This window comes from Ammospiza caudacuta, chromosome 3, assembly GCF_027887145.1.
Source record: "Ammospiza caudacuta isolate bAmmCau1 chromosome 3, bAmmCau1.pri, whole genome shotgun sequence".
Lineage (NCBI taxonomy): Eukaryota > Metazoa > Chordata > Aves > Passeriformes > Passerellidae > Ammospiza > Ammospiza caudacuta.
This window is the reverse complement of record NC_080595.1, coordinates 103,955,888-103,970,127: the sequence shown is the minus strand read 5'-3', so window position 1 is coordinate 103,970,127 and position 14,240 is coordinate 103,955,888. Positions and strand designations below refer to the sequence as shown.

The following is a 14,240-nucleotide window of genomic DNA, read 5'->3' as shown; positions in this document are numbered from 1 at the left end:
GGGAAACTCTTAATTTTTACTAATTGCATGCGCAGTCTAATGGTTTTGTTGGCAGCTTTTGGGAATGAGAAGAACTTGACCAGAATGGGAGGCAGCTTGCTGTACGCCAGAAACAGGTAAGGGGAAAATTACCATATTCACAGCTAATCTGCCCCTAGCCAAAATAGCTCTGGAGGCAGGCAGGAAGATGGAACCAATGTCTCTGTCAAGAATTGTGTGATAAGTAATGCAGTTCTAGGGGCTCAGAAAGGTAAGAAATACTGATAATAGTGAAAATCACTGATCCTGGTGCTGGTGTGAAAAACAGTGACAGTAGCTGTAGTCAAATCAGAGTGTTTAAAACACAGAGTTCAAATTCCTTTTAGTACTGTCACCACCCATCATCTTAGTTGAGGGCATTCTTCTGACTAGCCCCTCAGATAAAGTAATGCAAAGCTGTTTTCATAGTTCACCAAAGCAGTGATGGGTAAGAGACACCTTTTGACAGCTTTCCAGTCCACAGGACATTCATTGAAGGGCTGCTGTAATTTCTGGCCATGTGTTTATCTTTCATTTTGTAGAGATCCCCGCATTGGGTCACAATCTCTGTCCTCCCTTTGCCCCACCAGGTGTAGGTGGCTATGTGGGACTAAGAACACCTACCAGGCTGGGCCAGATTTTTTTGTTGTTGTTTTTATGTGTAAATTATCTCTTCATAGTGGCTATGGTATGAGTCATAACTAATATGACTCATACCACAGCTTCCATATATTTGGCCTGAGTTCTATGTAGACCTTCTATTAGAGACTATCAACTTGTTTAAGACAGTGAAGTTACCTCTTGTAGTCCCATTTAGAATTTGGAACAGACTATCTAGCACAATTTAGTGAGGGTGATTTTAGCCAACATAAAACTTCCAATTTGATATCATCAGAATAAATGTAATTTTCATCAGGGTACTTATGTTTCAAATATAAAATTTAAAGAATGTTAAAAATTCATTAGTTTTAGTGTTTAACTTTGGTATTTTCAGGTTAGGTGATAACTCATTTCACTTTTGAGTAATCATTTTCTAATGTTCTAGCTGAAGTGATTGAACACTGAGTGAGGCATGCAAGGTCCTTTTTACAAATAAATTCTAAAACTTGCTTTTTTTAAAAAAAATTCTTTTAAATTTTATTGAGATTCTAGTTTTTATTTTAAAGAAATTAAATACCCCATGTGCTACAAGAGCCACTTAAGGCAGTGTTGATACACTTTTTCTAAAATTTGAAATTGTGGAAGAAGTAATTACTTTCCAAATAGTCCAGTATTTTTAATGTACCTGATCCATAAGTCTCCATTTCTTATTTAACATTGAAGTTGACTAGAGATGGTAGGGACCATTAATGAACAAGCCATGTCTTTTAAAAACACTGGTTTACAATAAACCCAAACCAATTTAGTATCCTGTGGACATTTTAAAGTCAGGAGCTAGATAACTATAAAATATTGTTTCCAAGAACTTGTTATAGTTGAGGAAATCCCTGTAAGTAATTCAGCAGGCAGCCGCTCGGGCAGCAGAGTGTGTGAAGGGTTCTCTGAAGAGTTCAAATGCACCTTTGAGCATGCACTGGAATGGCTATTTAAAATGTTACAGTGCTGGAATATGTTTCTAAAATCTGGTGATTACCAACATGCTGTGCATTAGTATAGATGTGTAATTGTCAGGAGCAAACTACTCTGATAAAGCATAATTCACATAGATCATTTGAGCTCTCATGTTTCATGATAGAACAGGGTTGTTTTTCCCACTAAAACAAAAATTCTATGGTTTCTTGCATGTGAAATTGCACTCCTGATGATTTGATACTAAGGGAGCTCATTCTGTGAAAGTACTGCAGCAATTTTTAAAATAAATGTTGACCTATGAACTCCCTTCATCTTTATATGCATCATCAGAGTAAATGGAGGAATTAAAGAAAATAACCCATAATTGTATACAGTAGCAACTGTTTGCTTTAATGACATATTTATTGTGCTGTCATTTGCAACAATTATTGTAGAATATTTTTTTCTTAAATTGAACACTGAGGTTTTCCTATTTTTGTACTGATGATGTACATGACATCCTGTCATGATTTTTGTGCTGCAGCTTTGTCCTGTTAGATGGACAGATACATTAACACCAAGATTTCCTCAGATTCTAAATGTTTATCAACAGCTGCATGTGAATTTACTCAATTACAGATAAACACATCAAATTCTCCCATTTCAGCTGTGTGGAAAATCAGAAATAAGCTTGATTGGGAAGTTCTTTTGGGCTCCTCTTATGTGGTGGCATATGGTTGACATCCCACTTGATTTCTCACTGTATTAATATTTGCATATTAGCTCATGCAGATATCTTCAAATAGCTACATTTAAAAATGACACTAGCAGATTGCTGCTTTTAATTTGTTTTCTCCCTGGTATCTGTGTTACCTTTCTCAGTTTGCTGTCTCTGAATTTCATATTTTGCTGTAACCAGGTCTGATACTCACTCTCCTTTGGTTTCTGCCAGCCTATTCCCTTTGGCTTGTAGGCATTATGAGCCACAAGCTAGGTCTTGAGCTAAAACCTACTGAAAAAATACTGAGTGCAAAAAAAATTGTAGAAATCCATTACATGCTATAACATCCCTAAAAAGACTTGACAGATTTATGTAATCCTGGTTTGTATGCATGCCATAAAATATGTATTTATATTGAAGTTACAGTTTATGTTCGCAGTCAGATTTTAAACATTTCTTAATCATGTCCAGAACGTATTTTAAAATGTAAAAAACATATAAATATATCCAAGACAAAATCCCCTAGTGCAGCAGTTTATCACAATGTCTCTTGAACTAAACTAACACATTTTTGATAAGGTAAAAGATTTTCATGAGACTAGTCAGAGAAGATACTCTACTGAATATTCCCCTGAATACCTGGACCTGCTACAAGTAAGAGGGATTATTTATTTCAGGATTGCTGAATAGCAGAAGAAAAAGAGAAAAAACCCATTGATGTCCGTTCTTTAAAAAGAACCAAACCAAAAATAAGAAAAAGCCAACAACTAACATGCGCTAGCCTAAATTGAGAATGTTGGGATTAGACACATGGATGAGTGCAAACATGAGAGGCAAGAAAAACAGCAGAGTGGCCAAAGGTACAGCATGTAGGCCAGAACATTTCAGTGTATTCAAGCTGCCTTACACAAAATGTTCAGGTTGGATACTTGGAGGAATTTCTTCACAAAAAGGGTGATGAAACATTGAAATTGGCTGCCCAGGGAGGTAATGGGGTGATTAAACATTGGAATTGGCATCCCTGGAGGTATTTACGGAAAGACTGGACATAGAACTTAGTGCCATGGCCTAATTGACCTTGATGGTGTTTAGTCAAAAGGTGGACTTGATGATCCCAGAGGTCTTTTCCAACTGAATTGATTCTGTGGTTCTATGAAAATGTAGACCAAGGAAAGATAATGGGCTTATCACAACAGGGTCAGCCCCGGGGAGGTAGTGTGGGTGAGGTTTGTTACACCACATGGTCCTCAAAGGTCCAAGTAGTTCACAGGGAAGAACAGGACAGTATCAAAGCTGCCTTTCCTATTTTAGCAGGATTTACCCTTTTGTGTTTTTATCTCCATTCAGTGCAAACTAAAAGCCATTCTGAACAGTCTCAACTGAAGTGTAGTGTCAGTACAGACATAAGTATAAACCCTATGAATGCATTCACACTGGAAATGCAAAAGAATTCTGTAAGCAGGAGAGCAGCATAGGCAGAGCAAAGAGCCTGACTACATCCAAGAGGAACCTCTCCTTGTTAGGGAAAATGTGTGTAAGTCACGACGTGTCAATTCCTTGAGCATGCTAGCATCAGGGAATGCTATAGTCTTAACTCACGTTCTCATCAGCACTGCAAGTTTCTGACTCAGATGAACCTGTGTTTGCATTTAGGTGTTTCTGTGTCAGGTAGGTGCCCCCTCAGCCAGTTCAATCCATGCATCACTGCAAATTCTTGGTCCTTAAAATACTGGCCTGCCTCCTTACTCCTTCCCTCACAAGCCCCAAGTCTCAAAGCTAGTGCATACTTCCTAGATAAATACTGCCCTAGTCCTTCCTCAGCTTTCTGTTATCCAGATAAAACAATCATCCAACAGATTGGGAACCAGTAGTGCTTTCAGACTCCTTCACAACTAGTGCTGCAAGCTCTCTGCTGCAGCTGGAGCTCCTCTTAATGCTGCTGATAAAACTGCATAATGGGATGGAGTGATGGATGCCCCAGAAATAAAACCTTTCAGCAACATTTCTGGGGTTTCTAAAAGCCCTGCTATCCAGGGCCATCATTCAACTCCAACTTGTTCTGAGGTTAAGTCAGCTGTGGATTGAATTCTCCCTTTGCTTATGCACATCCACATCTGGGTTGGGGCTACTTTGATAATGAGAGGCTTCTGGGCTGTGGGAAATGTAACCTGTTTCAACTCCTTTTGCAAGGTAGTATGCAGAGAGAACGGATGTGCCTTCTGGGAATCCAGTAGTGCCAGATCTAAAGGTCCTGGGACCATCTCTGTCTCCAAAACCTGTGCTGAGAAGTGGAACCATACTCTGTTTCTCTGCAATGCCCTTTTCAATGACTGAATTGTCTTCTGGATCAGCCAAATGGTCTGATCCACAAATTGCTTCTCTTTCAATACTCCCTTTGCAGCTGATTCAACTTCTTTGGACTGTCAGTGTGCCATCATGCTGTCTTGGTCTCCTACCCTAAGTGCTGAATGCAAGTTTTGCAGCAGAGGCATTCAAATTAATTCACTACCACCATTCCTGTTCCCCTTGCTCAGCAGTGTTTCCAGCTCTGTTCCTTCAGTAATTTCATATTTCAATTCCACATTTTCTGTCTATAAAGCAGCAGTTGTCATTCAAATTTCGTATTCTTCATGAAGTCCATTATGCAGAAACTTGATTATTGGCTTTAAATTTAGTATTCTCTTGACAGATTATAAATGCCTTTCTGCTTTACTGAGTACACCCTCTCCCATGAAAGGTTCCAGCTCCCATGAACTAAATGCATTCATAAAAGTTCCTTAGCATGGAAGAAGTTCTTTCCTTCTTCCCTCCCCTTTTTATATTGCTACGATTAATAGTCCTAATTAAAAGCTATAAATCTGTAATGTGAATAGTTATGACAACACCAGACTGCACAATTGTTTTAGCTTTTGTAATTTCTCTTTCAGACTAACAGTATCCTCTGCAGCCTGCATCTCCCTGTATCCTCATGAGTCACCTTGCTAGACACATTTCAGCAAGGAAAAAAAAAGCCTGCAAGCAGATACAGACAATTTACCAGAGTAAAGTAATAATTTATTGGTTAGTATAGGTAGCTGTGACTAGCAAACTACTAGACTTAGCATTAACATGCTCATGTCCCCATGCAAGACAACAGATGCGCATTCTCTGGCTCAAGTGTCACCACCCTGCCATCTTTTGACTCTCTGCCTTTTCCTTCCAGCATTTTACACCTTTTTAACAGTGCTGCCTTTTCTCTGGACCATATGTCAATAGCTCTACCCCATCTCAGGGTCTGTCTTGTCTTATGTGGCTCTGCTGTGCAGTTTTCTCTAAGAGTGCCAAACCAAGGTTCTGGGATTGAGCCCGACCAGGGCTGGGCTGTGGAGCCCAAGCAGCTGAAAATGCAGAGGAGAGTGACCTAGTATCAGGCAGTGGAGAGAGGAGAGAGGAGAGTGACCTGGTATGAGGTCAGTACAGTCAGCTGGAGCCCAGAGAGCAATGCAATTTGCCAGAGGGTAGGCATATTTGGTCAGCAGAGCCACTCTCTGGGCTCTCCCAACTGCTGTGTTAGGCCTTTAATCCAAGTGTCCACATGGATCCCTTATGACATTGAGGGCACTCTATGCACTTCACCTGGCCTGGTGCTGCTTTGTTCAGAATGGCAACAGTATCCCATACCTTTCTGCTATGTATGGATATCTGGCATAACTTAGGATACCTCAGACAGCATCAGATGCTTGTGTGCAACTGAACCAAGCCCCAGATTTCCACCAACCATCTGAGAAACTCCTGTGTGTCCCAGATATATACAAGGGGCTGGTGAAGACAGCTGGTAACTCAATATATCTTGGTTAATGACACAGTAAGGTTACACCAATTGGTAAATGCTTTTTGAGGAGCTTTAAATAAACAGCCTGCTCACCAATCCTTTATTTCTATTGCTGAGTCAGTCAGACCTGCATGTAAGCAGCTGTATGCAAGCAGGAACATGCAAGTGCACATTAAAGTGGTGAGTAACAGTTTTGGAATGGATGAGGTGGAAGGACTACTTGATGGCAGTCCAACAGACATAACCCTGAGTGCTTTGCCTCTGCCTGATGTGTGAGGACAGGTGCTCCCTTCCCAGAAGAAAGCCTATAGGAGTAAGTTAAAATGAAGGGGCATGCAGAGGAACTCACATATGGAAAATATGACAAGAAAATCTGGTGCCTGAAGCCCTAAAGACATCATGGAAAACAGGCTGCATGGTCAAAGGGTATGCCCAGGCTTTTCCCCTGAAATAGTGGCACTGGAGCAAAATATTTTTAAATTTTGGTATTTGGCAACTGCCTCCAGCTACCTAGTGTGCTCTGCAATTTGCATGGTGAGGAATATGCACCAGAGAAAATTTCTGCCATTATCTGTAGCTGCTAAGAACAGAGTAACTAAATCAGGGAGGTTCAGAGTCATGAACAGCTGTCACTTGGACACAGATTCAGCTTTGACTTGGGTCTTTGCACATGTCTTCTGAACCAGGAAATCATCTGAACTATTACAGCAATGATGCCAGAAGACTGTGAGTCAACTGGTTGGCATGATTCTGCTCAGTCTTCAGGGAGTAAAGGAAGGGTGAAACATTTGTACCTTTATTTTGACTTCACATTGTGAAACATCTTGTTAGTTCACACTAACTGCACCAATGGTCCAGACCAGGCACTTGCTTGCTTCGTCAATTAAAGCAATCTGGTAACTTCTTTCCCTATTTCTTCATTTCTGAAATAATGCTAATTAAAAGTCATCTGGCAAAGCCCCCCATTTTGTGAGATGGTTGCCTTAGAACTAAGCTTGAAGAACAGACAGTAATTGCTTTCCTGAGAGGCACTATCCATCTGTGCAATTGCTGCAGGGCACTGGTTACACAATGCCACCCTTGTTTTTATTGATGAGGAGGAGGTGCACTTGTTGAATCTAGATTTAAAAGGTCTGAATTAACACAGAGGATTTTAAAAGCTGAGACTGTATTAGTCACAATGAACACCATGATGATTTCTCTTGCAAGTAAGTAATATCTGTTCCCACTGACAATATAGGCATATGAATATTAGATTCCTTAATTCCATTAAGAGTTTAATTCTGCAGCCAACTGTCTGTATTGAAAGGCTAGCATTATAAATGAGGCAAACCCTTCTACATTTTGTGAATTCATAAAAGCAGGGTGTGATTGCTCTGTACAAAAAACTATTGCGTTCTCATAAGCTTCTGTGATGTCAAACCTTCTCTAGAATAAATAATTCATAGCTGAATTTATGAGACAGCCCACAAAGCATAAAAACCCCACTCTGAACTGACTTTAGATTATCACCTAACATATTTATACACTCATCTCATACCATTATATGACCTGCACAGATAAATAAATAGTAGTTCAGTGTCACATAACCTAGCATAATTCCCTGAGATTTGTAAGAACATACACTGATGCATCCAACCTTTGTGCAAAAACTGAACCCTTGTGTCACACAGGTGTTCTGCCTCCCAGAGAAAGAAGAGGTTTTGGGAGTAATTCCCTCTTAGTGGGCTCCTGCTGGATGCTTCTTAGTGTGCATCTCCCCAACTCTGCATGCTGATCTTTGTGATTCCCATTCCTACTGGCTGAGCTCCCTTCTTGGACCTTTGAAGTCAGTTCATCAAGGATCTTACTGTTAAAAATAAGAGGCTATATTGACTGAAATGCTTGTAATTCTTCTAAATTGAGGGTAAATGCTGGATACATTTCTCTCAGGTATAGAGAGCTATGCACATCAGATGCAGCTATACATACATACATTCATACATACATACATACATACAAAAATACCTATGTATACATACATATAAAAATACCTAACCAGGGTAGTCTAGAACACAGAGGACTTAGCTTAATCTGCCTTTGCAGGTAACTGAAAAATGCAGGAACTTCTAAAGCATGATTTGTTTGGTGTACAGCTAACATCTATTCCAGGCAAGAGGAGCTCCTAGTTCCCTTCATCAGCTCTAAAGTGAGCCTCAGGAATCAGCCCAGAAATCTCTATCCATAGTTTGCAAGTGTTCAGTAGAATTTCACCCATATGTTTACTCTGACTTGGCTTTTCTTTCACAGTAGAAACACCTTCAATTGAAAAATTATTCATTTTATCAAACCTTATGATTGTCATTAATTTTGTAATATTTTTTGCACCAAAAGGGCCTATATGCTACTTTGCTCTGAAGCTAGGTGGATCTATTAGAGCTTTCATCCAAAGATAACTAGAGAAAAAAGTACACATAAACATGAGTAAAAACTTTCTGCACAGATTCAGTGTGGCATTAAACAACAAAATCTTTGTTGCAGCAATGTTCAGGCAAACTTTCAGTTTCTATGTGCTTCAGCTTGTTTATTTTTTCACCAAGTTAGATCATATGACAGGATACACAAGCTACATGAAGTGCTGCCAGCATGTAGAATTTGACTGCAATTTTGCTACTATATTTGGTGTTTGGTTTTAAAACCCCACAAGTTCCAGTACAAAATGGCTTCTTCCTGCAAAAGTCTAAACAAAAGGCAGATGAAAAATCCAAAGGGTATTTTTAACCAGAGGCAGGAAGAGGAGGGAGGCAGCTGCTTCTGGACTGGCAACACTGACTGTGCAAGAGCTCTGCAGTGCCAGCTCCTCATGTGCCCCAAGCAGCTGCCGAGACGTGGGGCTGGGAATGAATCCCCAGATCTCTAACTGTATGCTGGCTACCTTGCAGGAATCAGCATTTTCATCTGGCAGCATTCACCTCCTGCAGCTCTGACTTTTAACTAATAGTACATCTGAAAATTAAAGCAGTCTTGTACTGCCAGCTCTGCACAATAGCTCACGGCAATTCCCCCAGCTCCCAGCCAGGCTGCTTTGTAGCTTACTTAAACGGGGAAAATGTGCACCTTCTTTCAGGGTGTTTCTCTTGCTTTCAGTTTATTCAGCTCATTTTCAACAGTGCTTAGCTCTCATGCAGTTAGAGTGGCTATATATCTTTTTTTAGCTGAAAGCCCAAGTTTCACATTAACTGCAGGTGTTTCCTCCTTGAACTACATAAAAGGACACTGTAAGCACATCCAAGGGTCAAAGGCCAGAGCCCAGAAGGCAGAGCTGAACTCCACATTGTGCTTAAGTAGTTCATAATAACTACCACTTTATACTATTCATGTTATAATATAACTTCAAAAATTATCTTCAACCAAAATAGATTCCAGAATTTTTACATGAAAATCCAGATTTCTGAACGAACGAATCCAGAATACCTCTCTCCTACTTTGGGGAAGGGCACAATTTAGTGACAGATTGTCCCAATGCCCTTCTCCATCTGCACAGCAAGGTGGCTCTGGAAGACAAGGAAAGATAGTTATGACCAAAATAGTTTGTGAATCCAACAGTCAGTGCCTGCAGCTCACCATCTCAAGTGGTCAGATCAACAATTCTTAGCTAGAAATGCTGAAATGTCATCAGGAGTTGTTGGCCATTTAATGTATCCATGGTGCTTTGTTGTAAGAGGGAACCCCAAGGTCTGATGCCATCTTTTCCCATCTCTATACATTAATGACCCTTTATAGCATCCATAGTGCCTTGTCCTGTAAAAAGGACAATCACTTTGCCCCTTTGAAAATTCTGCTAGCTCATGAGGAGTAAAGTTGCTTTCTTTACCTATTGCTGTTACCACATCACTGTGCAACAGAACAGGAAAGGAAACACTAACATGATTTTTTGTAATATTGAGAGGGAACATGATGGGGTGAAAAATATGCACCCACTCAAATGTTTTATTTACAACTGTTTGCCATTGCTGTTCAATCAAAGTGGGAAAAGGAGAACTGAGACCAAGAAAAAAAAATTAATTTGTAAAACATGATTATGAAGAATATAAAAGTGAGATGAAATGAAGAACAATTCATTTCACAGATTAAGGACAATATGAGTTAGATATGAGTTTCAAACTTGCTGACGACAAGTACGTAAGAGGTTGATTCTTATTTACAGCTTATATTGAAACAAAAGGAAACAGAGACTGCTGAGATTCTGACCCCTTTAATTTAGATATTGTCTGTATGTTCTTAAAAGTTCTATCCCATGTGTATTACACCTATAACCAGATGGAAGAGAAGCAGTTGAGATCTAAATATCTCTCTGTCACTGTGGCATGGAAAAGGTGACAATCAAGTCAAGCTCTTGCTGTTAATACTTGCCTAAAATAATAATCATTGACATATGACAACATTTCAGTCTTTCATGTTCCTGAAAACCAACAAACAAGATGCTACTAAGTCTTACAGTGAAGTCTGTTGGGCGGGGAGTGTGTTGGGTCTGTGGGTTCCTGGAAGCCCCTTTTCCAAGCCCCCAGTGTTCAAACTCGCCGAGGCCCGGCGGCACCTCGCCCCATCACCTCTGCGGTCGGGGCGGACAGGGCCCATTCTCGGGGCTGACAAGCGCCATTATCCGGGCGGTCAAGGGCCATTCTCGGGGCGGACAGGGCCCATTCTCGGGGCGGACAAGGGCCTATTGTCACCCGCGCAGCCCCCGCACCTGGAGGCCGCAGCACTCCGTCCCCGCACGGCTGCCGTTCCGGGGCCGGGCCCGGGGCGGTGCCGGCGCGGCAGGTGCCTCCCCCCGCGGTCACGGCGGGGCTGTCGCCGCCGCTGCCACGTCAGGGGAGTGTCCCGCGGCGAGGCGGGCTGGGCTGGGCCGGGGCCGGCCTTCCTCCTCCACCCCCTGCCCCCGCCGCTGGAGCCGCCGCGGAGGGAGCGGTGCCCGCTGCCATGGAGGCCCGGTACAACCTCAAGAGCCCGGGTAGGCGGCGGCCGCGCCTTTACGAGCTGCCAGGGCCGCTGCGGGCGAGCTGGTCGCGGAGGGCTCGGGGGCTGGGGCCGGGGCTGGGGCCGCGGCGGGGAGGAGGGCCGGGGGCCGCGGCGGTGGCGGTGGGTTCCCTGCGCCGGGGCGGTGGCGGCGTTCAGGCGCAGGCCGGCTGGGTTCGGTTTGCCTTCGCAGTGCGATGGCGTTGAAACCTTCCTCCGAGCTGTAATTCGATTCAAAACACCCTGGCCGCCAGGTCTGCGTGCCCACGCGTTTTGATGGATCGTGGAAACGTACCTTTGAACGTTTAGTCGGGTGGCCGTGCCCTGCTCCCCCGGGCATCGCCTGCTCTCTGAATAGGTGCGGGTGAGGGACGGCTTGCCAAGGGTGACTTGGCCTGCGTGGCGTCAGTTCGTTTTACAGAAGTGTTGCTGTACAGGCTCTATTTACTTGCGTCTGTGTTTGCTCCCATGTTTGGTTTGGCATGTTTGCATGTTAAAATTCATGCCTATAACTCCTGGGCTTTCTTTTGAATCCTTGAAGTGAGACAGATGCCTCAAGAGATGTGGAGAAAACAGCGCTAGAAGGGCAGGTTTGGATTCCTGGGAGGCAAACAGTGGACAGGCCGTGTCTGTGTCGGAGCAGCGGCCTCTGACCGGCTGTGCCAGGGCTTCACCCCTGGGAGCCGCTTGCACAGCCGGAGGCCTGGCTGGCACTGCCGGAGCAAAACCTCTTCTGCAGCTTGGAAGGGCTGGGAGGGTTTCGGTGTGGGTTGCTGTCCCTGCTTTCCCCTAAGCGGGTGTTGAGAAATAGGCATTATCAGCTTCATGTTATTGTAATGAATAGTGGCTTTATTTTTTAATCATGCCGTCCTCTTACCAGCATGAGAGGTGAGGAGAAACTGAATGTTATGATGACTTGTACCTTACAAATGTCATGACACGCTTGTTTACAAACACACCTCAGGCGGATAATGTGTCTATTGTTAAATTATGTCCCTTAGCCTCACACCCAAGTTGCATAACTGAAAGATAAGAAGGATCACTAAGCAAATGATGAACTTATTGTCATTTAAAATATCGGGAAGGAATACTTTTTTTTTTAGGGAGATATGCAGGATGTGTGGCATATGTGAATTTCCAAGGCCACACAAACATACTCCCTGGTTGTGGTTCGCCACGTCATGGGAAACAGTGGTGGTGTGCTGTATGACAAGCACCTGGGATCTGGGTGGAGACGACAAATATTTGTGGCTTAATTTAGAAATGTTCTTCCCCTTTGTTGCTGCTTGTCCCCCCTGTATTCAAGAGAAAATTACCTTTACTGGAATTGATTTTCAGCACCTGTTGGTACTGAAAACGTGTGGAACCAGCTGTTCCATAGCAAAATGAACTTTATGTGGCAAAGACAAATAATTCATACAATGGTTTAATATTGTTTCTCCAAATTAAGCATGTTTGGTTACATATTAATTTATTAAACTATTTCTTTCCATGTAGATGGTGAAAGTTTGTAAATTATATAAATAACTTTTAAAATTTCTATAATGATTTAAAAGATTAATGTCAATAGTATGTGTGAAATCGTTCACTAAACAGTTATGCAAAAAGGTGTTGAATAAATATAAACAAATATTTTAAATAAATATAGTTTCTTTCACAGTTGTCCATTAAAATGAGTTGACAGTAATTGTGTATAGCCACTGCTTCTAATCTGGCACTTTACTTGCTAACCAGGTAGATGAGCATATGCAATTACTTAATATTTCTGTGTATGTTTTACAAATTCCTATCTTGTTCCAGTTACCTGTGCATTTTAGTGCTGGTATCTTACTCTTGCAATTTGACTGAAGGCTTACAATGAACTCTACAATATTCTAATATTAAGGTAGTTTCAATTAATGTAAAGGCACTAAAACACATAAAAAATGCACCGTATTTTCTATTTCAAGGTGTTGTGTCATCTGTGGATGAAGGGATTACTTGGTAACTGAGCCCTCTAAGGCTTTAGAACAAGTAGCTGACCTTGTGCCTGTTGTTGTTGCTTTGCCTTTAGTAGAGGAAGAACCAAGCTGCTAACCTTTAGGTCAGCTTTAGGGATTTGGAACGTGCTATCTTGAGACAGAGTGGAAAAAGTAATCGTTTTGTACCTGTACAAGAGGCTTCTACTGCTGAAATCTGCTAGACTTGAGCAAACTGCAAATGGTGACTTCGTCTGCTCAGTAGACTTTTAAAGGGCAAACCCTACTAACCCTTTTAGTATAAGTTGCTTTAATATAATGTTGTGGATGAAAATACATTTTAAATAGGAAAATATTGTTAAAAGAAACACGTCCCTTTATTGATTGTTATTTTAAGCCAAATTCTGCTGTAGAGTTTGAAGGAGCTGATGGTCATCTGTGGTTAATACCTGGATCCCTCTTCTGTGAATGTGCTAGAGCAGGTTGGTGAGTGGGGATCAGTCAGGTTCTCCATTGCTGTTCTTTGTGTACTCTAAAGCAGACCACAAAAGAGCAGTATTACTACACATCTTTGTCCTGCTCCTGATTGCTCCTAGGCAATGTGTTCATCTTCTTCCTTATCCCTGTTTCTACAGCCAGTTAGTTCATCCCACCATATCAGAAAGATGGTAGCTCTCCACAGCACAAAGCAAGTTGTTCCCCTCACGCCACGTCTCTGTCGCTGAGAGGCAGCGCAGCTCTGGCCCATCTCTGTTTGCCTCAGGTACAGGCCATGGCCAGTGCAGGTCTGGGATGGCCCAGCAGCTCCTGTCACTTACCCTCTGTGAGAGCAAGGTGCCACGGGGGCATTCTCCTCATGCTGTCTTCTCACACTGCCTATGAACTTGAGTTTCTTTTTTATTTCTTCCCAAAAAGGCCATTAATTTTGGAAGAGATGAAATTTCACACTCCACACTTCAGGTTTCTTTGTATTGCTTCAATAAGGCAAAGCCTTGTAAGCTGTTGCTTCATATTTTTGTGTGTATTTTCAGCAGTTGTAAAAGGGTAAGCTATTTTCTGTCTTAGGATTTCAGAATGGATTAGTCGATGTATATCAGCCTGCTACCACATGGCTGATAAACCTCTCCCATCAATATTAAAGCTCAGCTGACTAAAGTACAGACTCATCCTTTTCATGCCTCAG

The 14,240-nt window shown here is 42.1% G+C and overlaps 1 protein-coding gene across 4 annotated transcripts in view; it reads left to right on the top strand.

The window, feature by feature from the left end:
• The window catches only part of UBE2J1 (ubiquitin conjugating enzyme E2 J1), a 35,230-nt gene continuing 20,990 nt past the window's right edge, over positions 1–14,240 (top strand). The window contains exon 1 of one of the 4 annotated variants that reach the window (XM_058801236.1): positions 1–116. Coding sequence is in view for 1 of the 4 variants with exons in the window: in XM_058801233.1 (XP_058657216.1) it covers positions 11,064–11,094 (31 nt within the window). In the remaining 3 variants the exon portion in view is untranslated. Of the gene's footprint in view, positions 117–10,930; positions 11,095–11,671; positions 11,690–14,240 lie in introns of those variants that run through there. The other 3 variants (XM_058801233.1, XM_058801235.1, XM_058801234.1) reach the window with 3 other exon arrangements.